The sequence below is a fragment of the Akebia trifoliata genome, unplaced genomic scaffold (assembly GCF_017979445.1).
Source record: "Akebia trifoliata isolate Shusen 1 unplaced genomic scaffold, ASM1797944v1 Contig01424_ERROPOS340448, whole genome shotgun sequence".
NCBI lineage: Eukaryota > Viridiplantae > Streptophyta > Magnoliopsida > Ranunculales > Lardizabalaceae > Akebia > Akebia trifoliata.
Window position 1 is genome coordinate 12,158 of NW_028237696.1, and position 21,679 is coordinate 33,836.

At 33.9% G+C, this 21,679-nt stretch overlaps 1 protein-coding gene and 1 long non-coding RNA gene across 5 annotated transcripts; one reads left to right on the forward strand and one right to left on the reverse strand.

The window, feature by feature from the left end:
- Window positions 1-3,602: 3,602 nt before the first annotated feature.
- Window positions 3,603-9,012, forward strand: LOC147380393 (uncharacterized). Of its 4 annotated transcripts, none has more exons than XR_015175356.1 (5): window positions 3,603-3,912; window positions 4,996-5,563; window positions 6,895-7,245; window positions 7,369-7,660; window positions 8,669-9,012. It is a non-coding gene; the product is annotated as an uncharacterized LOC147380393 (long non-coding RNA). The 4 variants fall into 4 exon arrangements; XR_015175358.1 differs by lacking the exon at window positions 8,669-9,012 and adding an exon at window positions 8,186-8,659; XR_015175357.1 differs by lacking the exon at window positions 8,669-9,012 and having other exon boundaries at window positions 6,895-6,954; window positions 7,142-7,245; window positions 7,369-8,179.
- Window positions 9,013-9,924: 912 nt separating this feature from the next.
- On the reverse strand, window positions 9,925-14,363 carry LOC147380394 (uncharacterized). The gene is made up of 3 exons (XM_086431762.1): window positions 12,299-14,363; window positions 10,789-11,690; window positions 9,925-10,466 (listed from the first exon to the last, which is right to left on the reverse strand). The coding sequence occupies exons 1-3, from the start codon at window positions 13,554-13,556 to the stop codon at window positions 10,122-10,124; spliced, it is 2,505 nt and encodes an 834-aa protein (XP_086287888.1). The 5' UTR covers window positions 13,557-14,363; the 3' UTR covers window positions 9,925-10,121.
- Between the last annotated feature and the right edge of the window lie 7,316 nt (window positions 14,364-21,679).

Genomic DNA, 21,679 nt, shown 5'->3' on the forward strand with positions numbered 1-21,679 from the left:
ACTCACTGATTTTAGTGGACATTGGAGTATGAAAACTTATTTTACTTTTCAAAATGTGGTCAATGAGTCGACTCGCTGATTTGTGTTCACGTGGCAAAAATGGATTCTTGAAAATTCACAACTTGCTAATTTTGGTGATTTATGGGTTTTTCATTGATTTGGTGATTTTTCTAAAATCATGATTTTCTATTTTTGGAAAATTGATATTTGTAAATTGCTAATTTGGGAAACCCAATTTTGATAATTCTCTAATTTGGAAAACCCCTTTTTTCAAATTTCTAATTTTGAACTCTCAATTTAGGAAATTTCTAATTTCTAATTTAGGAAATTTCTAATTTCTAATTTAGAAATTTCATGAATTCCCAAATTAGAAATTTCATATTCCCAGTTTTCCATTTTAGAAATTTTTTTGCAAATTCTTATTTTAGTCGATGTAGAAAATCTTTGTATTTGGATTTGCAATCGGAATATGGCCACGTGAATTCTGGAGCATAGGTTGGAAGTGAGGCTTTTTCAAATATTTCCATTTTTGTGCGGAATTCAAGATATTGTGTAATATTTGGAGAATATTGGCCTTGAGATTCGTTTAGCACATTCGATATAATTTGATAATAATGGTGATGATGATTGGACCATAATCTTGACTTTAGTCTCTACCCGTTGACCGTAGGATAGTTTGGATCGTAGTAGAGACCGATCATCTCGATCGGGCGAGTTCGGTGCCTAATACCTTCCGAAATCTGTAATCTGACCCCTTACCCATTTCTCTGATCCGTGGACCGACCCGATCCATTTCGGAATCATTTATGGTTCCTAGACCTAAACTAGGTGGCGACTCCTTATTCCCTAAAAGCCCCCAATTTACCAATCGGACCCCTATCCACAATTTGGTGGAAAAAGGGTCGAGGCGATTTTACAAGGTGCCTAACACCTTCCTTGTCCTTCAACCGAACCTCCTTACCTTAAATACTCTAGGAAGACCTTTTCCTATTCATTTGAATATGAGGGTCACTACAAGCCAAAGAAAAAATATATTTTAAAATTCTTTTATGATGTCAATTCACGCCTTAATTGAATGGTGATAACTCCTAAACCCTTGTAGATGAGCTCAAGGTTTTGAAGCTCTAGGGGCTATAGCCCTCAATCGCCCCTACATAGGTCCGCCTTTAGGGTTTATGTTAGTGTTAGGTTTCGCCAAACTCTTGTTTCTTGATATATTTTTGAGTTTTAGTTTACATTTTAGTTATTATTACCTTTAAATTTTAGATTTATTAAAATTTTCATTGATATTATATTATATCACCATATTGCTTATTTACTTATTTATCATCCTTGAGTGTTTGTATTTAGTGCCTTGGGTTTTAATATGGAATCATGAGGATTCATGTTAGAATTTGGGGGCGCCATAATGTAATATTCTATTTTTCGTGTGGCCCATTGACTTACACAATTTAAGTGTTTTAATTGCACAAGAATTCTATTATTAAATAAACGTCAATATTAAAAGGGTTATCCCAATATAAATTGAAATTAAAAACACCTTTAAGTCTTAGAAGGAAACCTTGATGGATAAGAATCCTACTAAAAGAGGAACTCTATACCCTCTATTCCCATCTATTTAAGTGGAACGGTATCCCCATAATGGTTAATCAATTTTAACAATTTGAAAAGCACAAGAGAGTTTTGAATTAATCAATCACTAAAGTCTTAAAGGCCGAACCAACATAGAGAGGGAATTAGAGGTGAGTCTAAAAATCATAGCACGTGGATCATTAGGTCACATGATTGGGGATCGATATATGTTGGAGCATTGGCCCGTGGATTGGCGCAAGTCACACCTTACGCAGATCAGTTCATTGATTTCTTATGGCACAAGGTAAGTGCATGTAACTTTGATATTTAGAAGCATGATTAGGATTCTGAAATAGATGTGACTCTTGATATATATATATATATATATATATATATATATATGGGTTCAGCACCCTAAGTTTTACCACACACTTTAACAAACGCATTTTGTCCTACATGGGTTAGAAGTTTCGGAATGAGTTGATTTTTGGCGAGGATGATCTCTATGGTGAGGAGATCATCCTCACCAAAAATCAGCTCATTCCAAAACTTCTAACCCCATAAAAAAATGATTTACAAAAAATGGACGGTCCATGATTTTTCAACTTGTAAACATGGGGCTAAACATTTCGGAATTGGCTGATTTTTGGGGAGGATGATCTTCTAATCATAGAGATCATCCTCACAAAAAATCAGCCCATTCCAAAACTTCTAACCCATGTAGGACAAAAAACGTTTGTTAAAGTGTGTGGTAAAACTTAGGGTGCTGAACATTTCCCTATATATATATGTGTGTGTGTGTGTGTGTGTGTGTGTGATTCTTTATCTTGGAAATATTATGGAATTAAAGTTTTGTGGAAAAGATTTAGAATAGGTTAAATCTCACATCCTCATTATCATCCACATATTCTCGAGTTTCTTTCTTTCCCAACTCTTCAATTTAATAGGAATCACCCCTCGATTTGGACACGTTGTTCTCATCATCATCCACATCCCAACTCAAGTCTTCGTCTTCCCATGAAATCTCTCTTAACAAGATTAATTCTTGCATCATCTACTTGCTTAAGCTTATAAATCCTATAAAAATATCAACTCCAGAATGTTTTGTGATCGATAGAACTCAGAACAAGCTTCGCATACACCCAAATAATCCTTTATCTCCTCAACCTTCTCCTCCAACACAAACTCTAATTTCCATTTTAAAAACTCATCCAATTCATGAGGTTGCCCATAATATGTACACAAACTGTAATTAAAACCAAAATTTAATCCAAAAACAAGAAAACTTTAATCATATCAAATTAAAATTTAATTGAAACACAATATAACTAAACTTTAATTGGATCAAGTTAAAATATAATTCAAAAACAAACAATCTAATTATATCAAATAAATAAAATAAAATCCATAATAAATTTCTAATCTAATTAGAATTACAAATTTCTAACCTCTTATCTATTTATCATTCTGTGGCACTCACTTCGCTTTGAGGCTTTCCTTCAATTGCTCCTTCTCTTGCAAAGATGATTTATAGGAGGGGTGAGAGATGGAGAGAGATTAACTAAAAAATGAGGAGTGAGAGAAGTTATATATATAGGGGAATGCTAACGTCCAAGACCTCATGGGGACGTTAGCATTGTCCAACACCTTTTTTTTCAATAATACCCCTATTTGTTTTGTCTTTTAGTGAAAAAGATAAGGGTATGTTAGTCTTTTATACAATAAGTATATTTTTATGTCATTAATAAATGAATTTATTATATTGACATTGATTACCAAAGCATTACTACAACAAAGACTTTTAATTTAAAATACTTAATGCTCATAGCATTTATTATGTAAACAAGCAATTATTGTGTAAAAGACTAACATACCCTTCTCTTTTTCACTAAAAGACACTACAAAAAATTATAAAATTGGAACATAAGTTTAAAAAGGCATTAAGCCATTTTTATTAAAAAACGATATTAAACCGCTTTATTCTTATTTTATACGATCCACTATTCGTCTCTTTCGTTGGAACGAAAGTCTGTCTCTATCACTTACAAAAAAAAAGGAGTATGTCTCTCTCTCATATGCTCTGTTTGGAAGAGCCGTGGGCCGGCTAAATTCATCCGAATACACTCGGTATTTTGAAATTTCAGTGTTTGGAATGGATTGGACCTCTTTTTAATTGCCGACTCTTTCGTCAAAATTAGCCGATTCTATCGACTACCATCACTTCACCGAGGCTCCACAAAATCAACCCGTTCTGCAAAAACAGAGTGAAGAATCACTCTCTCTCTCTCTTTCTCTTTCTCTGATCTGACAATATAGAATTCATCTCTGCAACTCACACAGGTAAGCAATTTTTTTTTTTTTCAATTTTCATGTTTTAAGCAGTCCATTGTCATCTTCTCCAAGAGCTCAATCAAAAAATTTCAGAGATTATAGAAGTAAAAGAGGTAAGCAACTTTCGAAGCTTGTTATCTATGTGTTTGTTAGTATGAATTCAAGTTGATTGAGCTCATTATGTTGAGGAGAAGGTTCTATATGGTGGTGGTGCTGATGTTGAGCATCAACGTATGGCTGAGGTGATGGTGGTAATTAATTGGTTATAGGAGAGGTTGATGGAGAACTACTTGATCTTCAGATTCAGGAATCTTCATTGTGGTGGTATTTGTAAAAAAGGGTTGGTGGTGATGAGGAAGATAAAGGTTTAAACAGTGACAAGTTTCTGCAAAGTACATATAAAGAGAATTGGTAGTTGGGGAGAGTGGGCCCTTCCCTTGGTTTGATAGATTTATAGATCATCAAATTAGTTTGTAGAAATGAGTTAAAGAGATTTTTAAGTGTATATCTTATACAAATAAGGTGTTTGTATACATTGTTGTTGTTAAATCCTATGGTCCACAAAAACTAGATCATTTTAAATGTTTACGTGATCGATCCAATGGAGAATAAATAAGAACAAAAACAGATCGATCTAATCTAGGGGAAGGTTGAAGATCAAATGGGTAGATGTAATGGCTTGATTGGCCTTTTGCTTTGATGATAGAGAAATTTTTGTTGTATAAGAGTTCAATCGACTTGAATTGGAAACCTCAAATCTTTCTCAACACCATTGTCATCTTCTCCAATAGTTCAAAAATGAGTTCTTAGTTTTTAGGAATTAGTTTAAATCTACAATTTTCTGAAAATCCTTAAGACTATGCACCCATCTCAATTGTTTGTTTAATGGACATTATCAAAGCACGTGTAAGACTACTAATTATTTATTATTTATTTGATAGACATTAAATATGTTAGTACAGAAAAAATGAAATTGAATTTTTATTTTTATTTTTTAATATTAAATTCTATGTTTATATTTATGATTAACATATTATTACTTATATCAGATAAATAATATATATTTTTAATATTATTTTTAATTTCATCCAGCAATTTTCAGACAGCAGATTACCAAACAGGTCAACATCTTAACAGCACAATTAGACAGCATGTTACCAAACAATATACTTAATTCAGCAAGTTGCTTCAGCAACAGCAACAGTAACTTTCTCTCAGCATCAGCAACTTAATTCAGCATCAGCAACTTTACAGCAACTTGATTGGGGATAATTTTAACTCTCAGTCTCACTCTCGATCTCAGTCCCTCTTTCGATCAAGCTCTCAATCTCAGTCTCTCTCTCAGTCGCTCTCTCAGTCTCTCCCTCGATCGATCTCTCGATCTCATCTCTCTCTCTCAGAGTCTCCCTCGATTGACCTCTCAGTCCCTCTTTCGATCAAGCTCTCAATCTCAGTCTCTCTCTCAGTCTCTCCCTCGATCGATCTCTCGATCTCATCTATCTCTCTCAGTCGCTCTCTCGATTGACCTCTCGACCTCATCTCTATCGCTCAGTCGCTCCCTCGATCGAACTCTCAGTTGCTCACTCAGTCTCTCCCTTGATCAACCTCTCGATCTCATCTCTCTCGCTCAATGACTTCCTTGATTGACCTCTCAAGCTAGGTAGTCTCTCTAATCCCTTTTTTCTTTATATAGATTGTATTAGGGATTTGGATTGAAGACTTAGGTTTTTAAATGTGATTAAACATAGTTTTATTAGTTCGATTATCTCACAGTTCTGATTTACATTGGATTCAATCTTAGATCTCTTGACCTTATTTTGATGTTTCTGATTTTCTTTTAGTTGCTGGATGTGGTAAATTGAGCTTATTTTGAGTTATTATTCTAGTAGAGGGTATGTTAGTCCAAAATACAGTAAGGCTGGATTAATTCCTAGAATCGATTGCAACTTAATCATGATTGTTGTTGTATCTTATGTGTCTTTTTTTTTTTAATATGGAGTCCAACATCTAGAAGGGCATACACATTCCTTGTTGATATCTACCCATTACGTTTATGTTTTGTGATAATACAAGATTGGTAGCTATTGTGTCCATTCGGTGGCATGAAATTTGTTTTAATCTAAGTCGTATAACTGATACCTATAAATTTGGTGCATCTCAACAATGAATTCTATTATTGGTCTACTGTAAATTTCAAAATTAATTTGGTGTGCATCTTGAAAAACAGAGATGGTGGTCTGATGGGTCTTTGAGGTCTGATTTGCCTCCCTCAAGAGTCGACTAAATACAGTAGTATCAAACTGCAACAAGGCTTTATGTTTTACTGTTAGTGTTATATATAATGAGATCAAAAAGAGACAAAGCTTATCACTGATCATTAGTGGGGACTCAACCAGCTAGAACACAAACTCCATCATAGTTCTAGTTCTGTATAGGGATCTACTGTTACTTTTAATAATCTGGTAATCATGGTTTTGTTATATCTGTCAAAAATAGTAATCTGGTGTGCATCTTGAAGACATTTGGGAGCATCAAATATAAAATGAGAGTTAAAATTATCCCCAATCAAGTGGAGTTTTTATGATGTTTGAATGTGCCACCTCAGTGAGGTGGTAATGTCTCTGTGGTGCAATACCACAGACCCAAGATCAAAACCCCTCTTTGGGGGTATATTGAATTCTATCATGGGTATGTGGGCTTGTTGTCATTCTTTTGATTCTATCTTTGACATGTACTTATGTATCTATGTCTAAGTCACATAATTATAAGACATTTTACTTCAATATTGTGGATCTATGCCCCCAATAAAAACCTAATCATGCTACATCAAGATGATATCTATCATTTTGCCAAATTAGCATTGAGTAGTAATGACTAGGCTTCACTACTTTGCAGTTCTCAAATCTTATTCTCATTAGTTAGGCATGAGATATTATTTCCTCTAAGAATTTCAAAATGATTTTTTTTTGTTTCTAAACTTAATTCTTACAGCATTTTGGCCATCCTCAGCGGCTTGCAATACGATTGCATTCACATAGTTATGTCAATAAGGTACATTTTTATATATCTTTGCATTTTACAACATTGAGTGGAGTGATAACTCAACTTAAGTCAACAAAACAAACAAGTCAAGAAAGAGCTGGAAATGAGGGCTTGTCGAATAAGAACTGGTTTTGCAGTACAGTCTGTTTCAACATATAATGGAGGTAATTAAGTAGTTTTTTTTCCATCTTAACAGGAAGGGTTGAAATACACACACGTACTTATACATGAAAGTGATTCGGCATGTCTTGAAGATTTAGTAGACTATAGTAAACATAAGTTTTATGGAACTATGATTTGGTAAGCCCTTGAAAATGAAGATTGTATTTCATATTAAAATACCTGAATAAATTGACATTTGATGTATTTGGATTTCAAACTGAAAATATATATATATATATATAATTTTTATTTTTTTTGCAGGTTGCATTGTATCAGGCATAGATGGTTCACAAGATATGTTTGATGGGTCTATTATATCTGTTCATGCGCCTGATACTTTGAGTATATTAGGAAAACAAGCAACATCTAAGGAAATAAGAGTACTTGGTGCTTATCCATTTGTTATGAGAACTAGAGGGTTGTGGTGTTGGTATGCCAATGTGGTTATCCATTTAATTGTCTTTCTTTTAGAGGAGTCCTTGTTCATAGTGGATGTCCTATAGTTAAGGAGAAGTGCCAAGTTGCAAGTTCCATCGCCATGCCTACATCCATGGTAAATGCAGATCACTAACAAAATCTATCGGACACCTTTTTATTTAGCAAACAGATAACCATGCTATTTTATGACTAATACTTTGACATGGTATTTTTTAGTTTTATTTTGCAGCTAATACCATATTCTTCAAGGTTTGTTCCCTTTAATTTAATAAAAATTCCTCTAGAACATTCCAACCGTCTTAACATCTCATATTATTAAGGACTATTTGTGCTTGGTTTAAAGGATTGGAAGAAGCCTATTTTCCACTATCCCATATGTATCAATGAAGGTGGTTGGCCCCATCATTTTATAATGTTCTCACTTAAGGATCTCTAATGCCAAAAGTAAACATGACCTGATGATCCTAAGCACCCGACATTTTTGTTCTTTGTGCTCTAGATTTTTTATTTTTTTTTAATAAAACGATGATTAGGTATACATTTGGCCTAATATATACCTCCAGTCCTGAAGCACGCATTCTTCAACTTCAATACTAGCTGTTTCATTGTTGCTGAGTTATAGTCCTTGGTTTTTATGAAGGTATCATTTGAAGAAGTCCCAGAACATGTTGTTGGTCGTAGAGTATTTATTCATAAGGTTTATGCATATGTTGCTATGAATCAGGTGAATGTGAACTTTCAAATGTTTGTCCAAGACACAACCTACAAAACTGTGTGAATATATATATATCAAATGTTTGTCCAAGACACAACCTACAAAACTGTATATATATATATATAGATATATATAGGCAGCCAACATTATGGAGCCAAAATTTGTACTTTATGACTTAAAAGTTCTGGAATGGGCTGATTTTTTTTTTTTTTTTTTTGTGAGGGTGTTCTCTAAGATGAGGAGATTATCCTTGCAAAAAATCAGCTTAATCTGAAACTTCTAACCCCATCAAAAGTGGTTTACAAATTAATGGTAAAAAATTGACGGTCCACAATTCTAAATCTGGCAATTTAAATCTAGGATGTACCACTTGCTTGTTGCAACTGATGTCGAATGGAAATTTTGCAGAAATTCAAATCTGGGACGTACGATGTGCTTATTGCAACTGATGTCGCTGCTTGTGGGCTTGACATTAAGTCAATCAAGTCAGTTGTGAATTTTGATGTTGCTAAAGATATGGATATGCATGTTCATCGTATTGGTAGAATAGGTCGTGCTAGAGATAAGGATGGGACAGCATACACTCTTAGTACACTAAAAGAGGCATGCAAGTTCTACGAGTGACATGTTTGTTTGTAGTATTATGCGACATTTTGTAATTTTGATGAAGTATTTGGTAATTTTGTAAATTATGACTCATTGTAACTCTTTTTGTGAACAAATGAATGTGATAGAGAACCTCGATGTTCTCTATTTGGGTCTATTTTGACCGTGGGTAATAGGTGCGTAGAAAAAAAATTAATTTTTTTTTTTTTAAAGTTTAGATATCGATTTATGACCATTTTAGATATCGGTTTGTAACCGATGCCTAAAGTCTCAGACTAAGGACATCAGTCCTATAGACATCAGATTTTAAATTGATGTCTAAATTATTTTTTTGTGCTAATGTGTTCTGTTTTATAAATGCAGATTTGGAAAGGTTGACCATTCAGACTTTCTTAGGAACAGTTATAAACCGTTCCTAATTTTCATTTTTTTGTTGTAGTGAGACAAAATGAGAAGGAATATTGTTGGAAAAGAAAAAGTGTTGGACAATGCTAACATCCCCATGAAGTATTGGACGTTAACATTCCCCTTATATATATCCTTCATATTCAATCTTAGAAGCTAAAGAAGAAACAATCTTTTAAATTTGATTTCCTAAATCGAGTGGAGTTGAGAGGAGCCCCAATTTGAAAGGAGAGACCTAGAGTTGATTTCTGACTCTTTAAAAGAAAATAAGACATAGCTGTGCATAAATTGATCTGCCGCAATAGGTCCGTCTCAATAGCTGAGATTTCTTGTAATGATATATCTACTATCAATTGCTTCCTTACTTGATTCCAGTTGCAATATTCTGAATTTTAATATTATTGAACTGTTATTGTAATTTCTCGCACCGATTATCCTACAAATACAATTTGACAATCACAATATAGAAAATATATCCATACAATATCAAAGTATTGTTGATACAAAACTGAACTGATATTATTAACTGGATCCCAGAACCTCCATCAATTGGACTGGAAATGGCCCTATTTGGGATCCATTATTTATGTTTATGGCGCTTAGATCATTGAGACTTTGATCAACACATTCTTTCTTATCTACAACATATAAGATGAAGAAAACCCAGCATGAAACATAAATCATTGCATGTCCTATTACTTGAACAATGGAAACTATACCCTTCTATACAAACTCAACTGGTGAAATTTGCAGAAACATAACTGTCACAATGTAATTCAAAGCCGTACGCACCATGATTAATTTATAACTCTTCTTTAAATTCACCTTAATCTTAGTTGATGATCGAACACTAGTTCTTCAAATATATAATCCCATCACAGGCCAAGGTTCCTTCAAGGTCTCCTATAATCCTAGCAATACGAACTTCTAGACCCTTTTGTACATCCTTGAAGAGAGTTCTCACACTGTCGGTAAACCGCCTCATATCAAAGCTCGCAGACTTTTTAACCTCTTCAGCACCCCTAACGAATCCAGAAGCAATCCTGGACTGTATCTCAATCAATCTCTGCCCTGTCGCAACCATATATCTTTGTAGTTGAAACGTTTCTTGAAGGAATTTCTCTAGTATTTTAGTCTCCTCTTTTGTCCTTCTTGTTCTTGATTCTATGCCGCTTTCATGTACATCATTCTCATGCTGAAAATGGCAACAAAAAAAAAAATTCTTTTACATTTTGGTTAGGCTGCATTTAAGGGCACCCACCGAATTAATAAGGCCATCCATGAAATTTTGAAAACTTAAGTTTTACCATGATTAGAGCACCCCATCTATGTCAACATGCCTCCAAAATATTTTTTTGCCTATGTTGACATATAAAAATAAATGGGGTGCTCAAATCATAGAAATAAGTTAAGTTAAAAGGGTGCCCTTACTAAGAATTGGGGTGCCTTTAACATGGACCTTTGGGTTAAGAAAAGAAAGACTAAATAACCTGAACTTCGATTAGCTAAGTACTTACCACCCGTCGACATAGATCGTCGATCTTCTCTTGGAGGGAATGATACCTACTGACCTGTTTGTTGAGCAAGGGCATTAATACAACTAAACCCTTTATTCCAGGCATCCCATCATCCTCATTCCCTCTATCTTCACAACTTTTTTTCATTCCTGCCAACTTCTCAAGCAAGAGAAGCTGTTGCTTCAACCTCTTGATGTTGTAAGAAACTCCTAAAGCATGAAGATCCATTTTCGACGTTGAAGTATCTTTCTTAATCAAACATTGCCCCTCTGATGCTAACTTATCGACTATCTCGACCTTCTCTTGATCCACACATTGTTGCCCAACATGATCCATGTCCATGGCGACCTCTTTCTCCACTTCGATATCTTTTTCTCTAGCTTCAACATCTTCTGACTGATCCTCCAATCGATTTTCTTCTTCTTTCTCACTCTCCATTTGTTGAGATTTGGAATTTGGTTCTTTCCCCATCCCTTTTGGTTTCCTCTTTATAATCTTGACATCGGCCCAAATGGGCATTTGATCTATAGTCAGATCCTTTGGTGGAGAATTCGTGTTGGCCTTTTGGCAATGTGAGGGGATTAATTGCGTGCTAATGATTTTTTCTTTTAAGGATTTCAACTCTTCTGCTTGGTTCAACAACAATGCTTCCAATTTCATGTTTTCCTCTGTGAGTAGTGAGAGATTCAAGTTTAGCCCTTCGATGTGGGATTGAAGCCGCTTTGATTCTAGTTCCATGCTTAGAAATCTCCAGCGAAAAGCTTCTAACTTTTCATCTTTGAGTCTCAATTGTTCTGAAAATGCATCTATCTCTAAGTGATGTCTTTTCTCAAGCATGGTAATGTTCTTCTCTGTCTCGGAACAAACCCAACCTTCCAACTGCTCAATGTTGGACTTGATCACTTCAAAACATGCAAGAAAAATAAAACCAAAAAGATTCAAATAAAACACAAAGATGGTAACTCAAGCATTAGAGTATACTTCTAATTATTTAAATGGAGTTTAAGAACACTAAGTGCACAAGATCAAATAGAATTTGTACATGCAGATGAAGATCCCTAGATCTAGCGAAGTATACAATGAAATAATCATCGAAGTGTCACCTCACAACTCCTTCAATGTTGATTAAATATTTGAGTGATAGATGTATTGAATCTAGTTGGTGATTATCACCATATAATCCAATAGGGTTCTGCTAGTTCGGGTTTTTGGTGTATACACGTAATTATATAGGGTTACAGGAGAGTTAGATTCGACAGGGAAATGACAGTTTCAGGAAATTGAGGTTTTGGGACAAACCCAAGGTGCAACTTCTTTTTCAATTAGTGAATCATTCTCATCTCATCTGTGGATGTAAGCACTGCCGAACAATTTTAAATCTCGTGTTCTTATGTGTTCTACTTTTTATTTTTATCGATTTCATTATTTGATCTAGGATTTTCATGCACACAAAAATATTTATAAAAAAAAACATTAGAATGAAAAACTTAAATCAAGAATCTAATCTTACCGGATTCTCCATTTCCTCCAGGTGAGTATTGATCAGAACGATCAGAAATAACATTAACAGCCCTATGGGGTGCAACACGGTCCCTCTCTTTCTTGTGCTCAGCTTCCAAGTACTCGAGAATTCGAGTTTTAGGGGTCACCCTATCGCTTGTAGGCTTAAACCTACTCCTTCGATTCTGTGACGACCCTTCCTCAATAGGGTGCACCCCTTTAAATCTCAATACAATCTCCGGTTTTGATTCAACTAGGTTAGCCAAATTACTTCTTGAAGTTTGCCTCTCATGTTTAGGCTGGCCGAGGGTTCTCCATCTCTCCGTCTCAAGCTCGGCTTGCTTCCTCCTCACCTTCAAGATCTTCACCTCCTTCAATAGTACTTGTTTTTCTTCTGTATCCATTTTGGATTTCCTCAGCATTGCAGACAAGATTTTTTCCTTCTGTTCAGAGTCCTTACCCATCTTTATGACTTCCATCGATAACTTTTGAACCATCGAGACCGACTCCTCCTTTTGCTTATAGACTGAATCAAGTTCTTCCTTGGCAGCTTCGAATTGCTTCAAAGCACGACCCATCTCTGCTTCGAGCTGCCGTTGGTTCGAGACGAGCTCCATGAAAGCAGTTTTATGCTTCCAAAGTTCCGATGAATGTAATTGAGTTTCTTTCTTCGATGCCTCTAGTAATTCCTCCGCGACATCCTCAGCTTTCTTTAGCTTTTCTTCCATTTCTTTCTTCTTCCTCTCTTCTTCCTCCAAGGCCTTATCTCTAGATTTTATCAAAAGCTCATTCTCCTCCAATTTCCCATTCAAATTCAAGATAATTTCTTCCTTCTTTGTCTCGACTATACGTAATTCATTAAGAAGAGCTCCAATTTGCCGTCGGAGATTCTTTCTTTCACTAAACCAACTCTGTTCCTTCGCCGCGAAGATGCTTACAACCTTCTCATTGGCCTTTGCATCTTCACTTCTCCTTCTCTTCAACTCTGAAACCTCCATTTCGGCTTTCTCAAGCTTTTGGTGGAGCTCGAATTTCCCCTTTATGGTTTCTCCTCTTTGAATTCTCCACACAAGCAATCCCAAGAGATGGGCACTTCCTTGAAGCATTATGTCTCGTGTTTCTGACCATTGTCGATGGTCTATTTCAGATCCTGAAAGGAGTTTGAGAGCGACGAATGCACACGAAACACCGAAGCACATTGGATATAGATTATCAGTTTTATCTTTGGATATTAACAGACATGAAGATGAGACCTCATTCTCATCCATTATTTAGAAATTTGTTTTGGATTAGTGGAAATTAGAATTTAAATAAAAATTTGAAACCTCAATAAAGATCACTCAGCTTAATCAAATGTGACAGAAACCATGATAATACTTCCTCTAGAACTCAGAAAATTTAAAGAAATAACCAATACCCATCACATATAAAATTTGATAAGATCAAATTCTTTGATTCAAAACCAAAACTAAACAACACCAATATGAGAAAATCATGATTCAATCTTCCTTCATAGCTTCTTTAGCTGGAATTTGAGGTCAAAAGTAAATTGGGTGTTCCAAGAAAAGATTTTGAAACAGAACCCATCAATTAAATCCACAAAAATATTGATTTATCTGTCTATGTGAGTGTGGACGTTACCCATATTTTCATGGTGAAAGCATGCCAAAACCATGGGTGTTGTACACTTGTGGTGTGGGTGACTGCAAAGTTTATTAAAAAGTTCAAGAACTGAAATAGAAAAGAAGGAAAGAATGATATGTAACTTTTTTCCTAGTTTTCAGAGAAAATAAAAAAACTAACCCAATCAACCCACTTGGGGTTTTTTTTTTATTTTTTTTCAATTCTGCTTGTGAACAGTTGAAGCAAATGCTCTGGATTTCTTGTGGCTGGTCACCGTTACAATTAAGAAAGAACTTCAGAGAAAGAAAGAGATTTCTCTATCAAACAGCTTTAAAAAGATAAAAATCTTTTTACATAACACCTTGATCACCTAGAAAGCTAAAACATGATTTTTCTATTAAAATGTTGACAAGATGGGTTTGAAGAATTCGACACACATCTCTCAGTCTCACCCACCTTTCATAAATTACTCTTATTGGTAGTCTAACATGCCCCATATAAGCTAGCTAACTTAACCTGGATCACATGCTCTGGGCCATTGGCTCAATAAAAGTGAGTAAACAACCAATTATTGCTGGTTGTCACTTGTCACTTCTTTCTAGCGCATTTTAGCAAATACCCATTGAAAAATTCTAGCATGCACTATAACACCCTGTCCTAGTCCAGCCTTTGGTGTCGTCCTCTTTTTAGTTAGCATTTCTTCACACAATTTTAGGAAAGGGAGAGTAAGGTAGCGTTTGGAACACTCTTAGAGGCCACTTCTGGTAGTTTATTACAGTTCAATAATGGATTTTTCGCTTCATACCGAAGGCAAAAGTTGAAAATGTGCCAAAGCGAGAAGCTGCCTATAGTTTGTGGGAAGCTGACACAATTTAAAGTTGCAGTATTTTCGTATTATTTTTTACTTAATGACTAAAAAGACACTTGAAAAAGTCTCTAAGACATAAACTGAATGATCAAATAGACCAAATTTATTTTAATATAGCCATCAAGATGTCTAAAGAAGCTGACCAAAAGCACCTATTAAAAATTCTCCCTAAATGGCGCAATGGTTAGTTAATTCTTATAATTGTAATTCAAAGGAAAATGCTTTTAGAGAAGCAATTTTATTGGATGCACCTCGTTCCCAAACGAGGCCTAAGGGTTTCTTTCAATCATAATAAATAGTGATAGTTTAATCATATCTACCTATGAAAAGTCTAGCAAAATTCCATATTAATGGACCCTTTCTCAAAAAACTGAAACCAAGTAATCAAACCCATCACTCTATCCTCATCATTCGCAAATCCATCTAAAATAAGACTAGGATGGCAGGAGTAACCTTTGTGACTTCTCTCTTTTACTTCTTAAATGAAACTGTAAAGCAGGAACTTGTTGAACAAAAGTACTACAATATCTCGTATAAAGTCTTAAACAACTTCCAATGCGCCAAGGCCCACCCACCTCGTCACTTTGTTTTTGTTTTTTCTTTTCTTTTTCTGTTTCTTTTTTATTTTGGGGGTGGGGGAGAGGGTAATTTAGACATTCCACACTGATTTTAGTAAATATTGGATACCCATTTATTTTCGAACAGATAACATACCTCTTGACCAAGATCTTATATGAGATACCATTAGAAAATGTCCATATAACCAACCCTTTTAGTCAATTAATTTTTCCCAAAAGTTTATCTTCTTCAACCTTTAGGATGGTGGTTTTCTTTCTGTAAGAAAAATAAAGGATTATTGGAGACAAAGTTTGTAACGCCCCGGATTTTTAAACATGTATCTCGAGGAAATTAACAGGTCAACGAATAGGAGAAAAATTTTTAAACGGAATTTTTCAAAATCGATTACATCATTAGATCTGTACCAAAAAATTAACCGAAATAGAGTATAAAATCGTGAAAATCGAGGTTTGGAACATTGACTTTTAATTAAAACAAAATAAATTAAATAGTGATTGTGCGATCAGAATCCACTGGACGGTTCTGATGGATTCAACCACACTGATCCGAAGTCTTTCCTAGCACCTGCCTCCCCGAGACAGCATGGTACCTACCAAAATCACTCATACGCTCAAGTTAGAGAAGCAAATGAATAGTCTAAGAAAATTGATTTAATTCTAATCCCCCCAAAAAATCCCTTTTCAATAGTGCTTATTGTGTTATTTATCCCCCCTAGCTGTTCATAAGGTTTCCCCTTCTATAGGCAATAATCATGGGATATCTACCGACTCTGCGGAGTTGTTTACCTAATCGAGATCTTTTGAATTGATTGTACTAAACTGCAAAGACCTCCTACAGGATCTCTGGGACTGGCGTGCGCGAATCAGCCTTACAGTTATTTTATGACCTGGTCTGCCTGGTTTGGCTAACTTGGATTTGCTTAAGGCTATGCTACCCTTCTCACTAGGCTAGGGAGGTCTCTACTCTGACCTACCCTGTTTGAAGGGCAGTGCCCGCATGCTGATCTGCACGTGGTACCACTTAATTGGTTTGGACACGTGTACGACTTAGATTAGTGCTCAAGTATTTCCCTTTACAGTGACCATTACGTCCGTTTAACACTATAAATAATTTATAAAATTATTCATTTATTTCCCACATTCTCTTATTCTAAAAGAAAATCCTAAAGAAACCCCTAATCTTCCTCCATCTTCAACCTAGGTTTTCATCTAATATGAGTTTTTGTTGGATGCCAGCATAGAAGAGAAAATCGATTAAATTATCACAACTTTCGAAGAAATATAACAAGTTAGAAATTTCGACAACATACGACATAGAACCTTTTACCCAACTTGTTCTCTCGCATGCTTCGTAAAGTTTTTAGCCTTCAAATTTGAAGTAGAAAACTTTTTGACTTTCCTACTAGTCTTAATTTTGATTTACATCGTAGATTCAATTTTAAAAATCTAATATTATTTTCATTAAAGTTAGGATAAAAGATTTTTTTTAAAAGATCATCCTTTCAGATGTAATATTTAGTGCTCCATATGAATCTTTATTTCTTTTTCATGTTCTTGTTGAGTTTTCGATTGTAGAAGAACTTCTAGACCTTCCTAATAGTCATAGTTTTTAATGCATCATAGTTTTTTATTTTAAAATCTTGTATGTGTTATTTTAAATTAAAGAAATATTGATCTCTTATAAAATCATGTTTAAAATTTTTTGTCTAGTGTATTTTCTTGTTGAATCGATTTAAAAAATTATTTTTGAAGAGTTTTGATAGATTTAGGAAAAATTCGTCGAAGAGATGACCAATCATTTATGCTTGATCGACCCACCTTCTACCACGATTGACCAACCATTTGCCTCACAAATAACTTCAAGGTGAACAACTCTAAGGTTCGGTTGACCCAACACACTCAGTTGACCGACCTTCTACCTCAATCTACTGACTCTATGTAAAAAGTTCCAATTCAATTTATTTTCAGCATTGTTTTTCCCCACCAGCTTGTACACTTTTCAACACCTTAGATTCATTAAAAACATTTAAGTAAAAATTCAATGGAAATAATTTAAAAAGTCATTTGGAAACAATGGGAATGGTTTAAAAATTCAAATCTCAGCAAATAAAAATCTAATTTTTTGGTTCAAGAACAAAATGCGATTTTTGATGTTTTAATCAAATTTTCGACTCACAACTTCTTAGATATTTCGTTCGAACTAATCTTTAAACATTACATTATGTCAAATCTTCTACTTAAGACTTTCATCTCTAAAATCTCATTTTCAATTTGAAGAACTTTACAAAATCACTTTTTTAACACTTACCCAAATTTTCATCAATTTTTCACAACTTTAACTAACATTCAATGGTTTTGCCTCGAATTATTTACATAAACTATCTATGACCATTTTTTATCGTTATCTTCAAATTATTTTATAAAATGAGTATTGATATTTGAATTTATTGAAAAATTTACTTTTATTTCTTCAAAAAATTTACAAAGATTTGGTGAGTTGAGAAAGAAAATGATTTAAAGGTAGATATTCGGAAGGATTGCATTGTAGATACGATGTTCTTGGTTTTATTTAAAGGAGAGTGTGGACTCTTATTGTTTATGTGTGGTGGTGAGTGGATATTGAAGGGTTAATTTACATTTTATTATCTCGAGGCGATGGTTGCATGTTTATTTACGATTCTGTTCTCGTGAGGTGATGAGTACTATTTTATTTTTACGAGTTGAGTCGTTGCATAGTAGGATATCAAATATTCATTCCACACACTTGTATATTTCATTTTATTTTATTTTCAAAATAAAAGATATCTATATGTAACTATCTTGAGATCCATTAAAGAGTTTGTGAAAACCTTTAAGGGATAGCCTGTCATATTACGTCCAGAGTGGCATACTATCCTAGGATTAACAATTGCAAGAGTAAACTCTTTTGTAGTATGGGATCCATAGAGGAATAGTATCACAACTAATATCTAAAAGTTTCATCTCTATTTTTATCGGTGAACTATGTAATGTAAAGGTAGTGGTAGAAAGTGTAGAAATATCTTAGGGAACCATATATTCATCTGATAGACTTAGATGAAGATGATGAGTTAATGATTATTAACTGTCTAGTTGTAGTCGAACGTATTAACACTTCGTGAAATGACTTGTACCTTATGATTACAGTCAATGGCCAATTTGAACTAGATAAATAGCCACCCTAATGTGATAAGTGTAGCGACTAACTACAAAATCAAGAACTAACAATGGGATTACACATCGATGAAGTTTGAAACATATTCAGATCCTGACTAGGAGGTATCTAGCCATGGTTATCAACGTTCCTAATCGATACACTACCATTATTTGTACTTGATTATTAAATCTATTTTATTTTAATTTATAAAATCTAAATGTTATCTAGTTAACTATTTTAAATAATGATTGTAGTTATATATTTCTAACATATTTACTTTATGATTAAAAATTATTTCGTTAAAAGTTGAACAACGAGGTTTTAAAGTTGAATATGTACAGGTTGATGAAAAAAGTTATTTATTTTCGAGATTTGCTTACATTTTTTTTTAAATATTTTATAAGATTTTGAAGTTCGGTATTTTATTTTTTTTATTTTGAAAAAAGAACTGGTATGTTGACAAAGGATACGGATGTTTATTACTTTTTAATTATTGTCTATTTCATAAAATTTATGCTATGACATGATTTTCAGTTATTTAAGTATACCATTTGAGGTTATTTCTTATAAAATCACTAAAATGCAACCAAATGGTGATTTGAATTCAAAACCTCTACATTTTAAATAAAGGAATTTACCACTACACCCAACCATCATTGGTTAATGAAAGATAATTTGAAAAATATAAAAATACAACTTGCAAAGTAATATATCAGTCGAATCTTGACAGGTATAGGAATGGATCTGTATCCGACCCAGATCTGATTTGGGTCAAGGGACATCAACTCATATCCAAACTATATTTTAATTCGGATTTACTTGAAGAAATCAAACCCGCTAAATTCAAATTTGGATCACTTGAATTTCGGATAAAATTCATCCCATTTTAAGCCCTAGTCATAATAGGTAGAAGATGAGGGTATTTTGGTCATTTTCTGTTATTCTCTTTGAAGACTACCCTCAAGGGTATGTCATCAGTTTGAAATCTTAAGGATATCTCAAATATTTATCTAAATTACATTTTTATTTTTTTTTAATCTTTGAAGATCTGCCCTTGGAATTGTATAAGCTACAAACTCATTCCCTTGCATCCAAAACCTAACTTTCTTTTTCATTGGTTTTGAGAATCTCTCTCTAGATAATAAGCTTTTGTGCAATAGTATTTGGTGAGACAATATTTTTACAAAGATGAGCAGATAAGCCATCTTAGCCAATAATTGTGTGGGCCGTTAATCAATTGATACAAAAACTCTTGGCTGCACAATTGATCTATCCAAGATCGATGCAATTGTAATAGTTTATAATGAATTTTTGATGGAAAATTAGAAACAGATTGTACACTTTCTACTAAAGGTCTTAGACAACAGTCCATCCATGACTCTAAAGGTGTTGTTTGGTTGCAGTTTTTGAGGACTCATTTGGTGTATATTGGTGTTAGCCTTATTGTTGGAGGGATTTCATCCTACTTTGTTGGATCCCAAGGGAACTCTTCTGTGTTCTTATGTATTGTACCCTCTTCTGTTGACAAGGTATAGAAAAAACCTAAGGGAAGACCTTTCCTCTATGGATGTAGCCAAATTGCCGAATCATGTATTTATCCATTCACCTTTTTATTTTCTTTTTTCTTTTTAAGAGGTTAAATCTGCTTTTCAATCAAAGTGTTTTTTATGGAATCACTTCTCTTTAAATTATTCCTATAAGAATCACAATTGCGACATCAATAATCAATTATTTGGTGTACCATGTTTAGTAAATGTACTTTGTGGGCTAAGAACATTTTCGGAATTTGCAACTCATTTAGTGGAAATGAACTTCTACAACCTAAACAAAGGCGCCAACTTGCAAAGTTTGTTACAGTTATAGGTGTAGTGGTACGTGAGTGGGTTCAAAATTTGCTTTCACCTACCAATTATTAACAACTAATTGATTGATCGTAATTAGGGGTGCAACTTGGTCCAGTTCAAATCGAGAATCAAACCAAATCAGTAGCTTTGGTTTGATTTGGTTTGGTTTGGTTTGAAACGAATTGTGGTTTGGTTATGGGTTGAGAAAATGAAGAACCAATCAATTTGGTTCGATTTTCGATTCAAGACTTGTATATAACGGAACCAAACCCCTTAATGACTTATTACTTTTAGGAGTTAGGACATTGATTAATAACCTTTTTTATGGATAGATTAATGAAATTTTTTTTATGGATAAACTAATGACTTATTATTTGAAATTTCATGTCCATTATTTATTTATTTTTTCATTAAAAATATGTTGCTTCCAATGAGGTTTATCAGATATTTGCAATCCAAAAAACTGAATCAAACCAAACTGACCTTAGTTTAGATTAATTTGGTTTGGTTCGGATCTGGTTCTTTTTTTTAGTAGAACCAACCTATGTCAATTCGATTTCAATTTGGCCCTAAATCAAACCAAACTGAGCCATGTTGCACCCCTAATAGTAATGTCTCATAAATAAGATAGAGTTAACCCAAGAAATCCTTTGAGGGTAATTTAGTCATAAACTAAAATACTACATATAGCATAGAATCATCTGATCTATAAAGTAGAAATAATCCCATCTTAATAAGCAGAAGGTTGGAGCAAGGAAAAATATTTTGTTATAGATATTGTACTCCAATAAGTTGTGTGGAGCCAAAATTAAATATATGGTTCAAGGCATGAACTAAAACCTTCATATGTGATACATGATATAGTTTGATTCCAGGTATATTGACCCCATTAATGCTATAGTTCGAGAAAAAATAAAATGTTAGAAAAGGATTCGTGTTGTCTACCTTAATATTTAAGATAATATGTAGATTATTATTTTGAGTCTTGTTTGGTACCCTACACTTTACCATACGTGTTTTGTCCTACATGGGTTAAAAGTTTCGGAATAGGCTGATTTTTTGTGAGGATGATCTTTATGGTGAGAAGATCATCCTCACCAAAAATCAGACCATTCCAAAACTTCTAATCCCATAAAAAATGGTTTACAAAAAATGGATGGTCCACGATTTTTCAACTTGTAAACATGGAGTTAGAAATTTCGGAATGGGCTGATTTTTTATGAGGAGAATCTTCTTCTAACCGTAGAGATCATCCTCATAAAAAATCAGCTCATTCCAAAACTTCTTACCCATGTAGGACAAA

Bases quoted from the DNA above. Each gene is read 5' to 3' on its own strand.
- LOC147380394 (XM_086431762.1), bottom strand. From the start codon at position 13,556: ATGGATGAGAATGAGGTCTCATCTTCATGTCTGTTAATATCCAAAGAT. The intron at 11,691-12,298 runs GTAAGATTAGAT...CATGTTTTGAAG, and splicing joins TGGAGGAAATGGAGAATCCG to TGATCAAGTCCAACATTGAG. The intron at 10,467-10,788 runs GTAAGTACTTAG...TGCCATTTTCAG, and splicing joins ACGATCTATGTCGACGGGTG to CATGAGAATGATGTACATGA.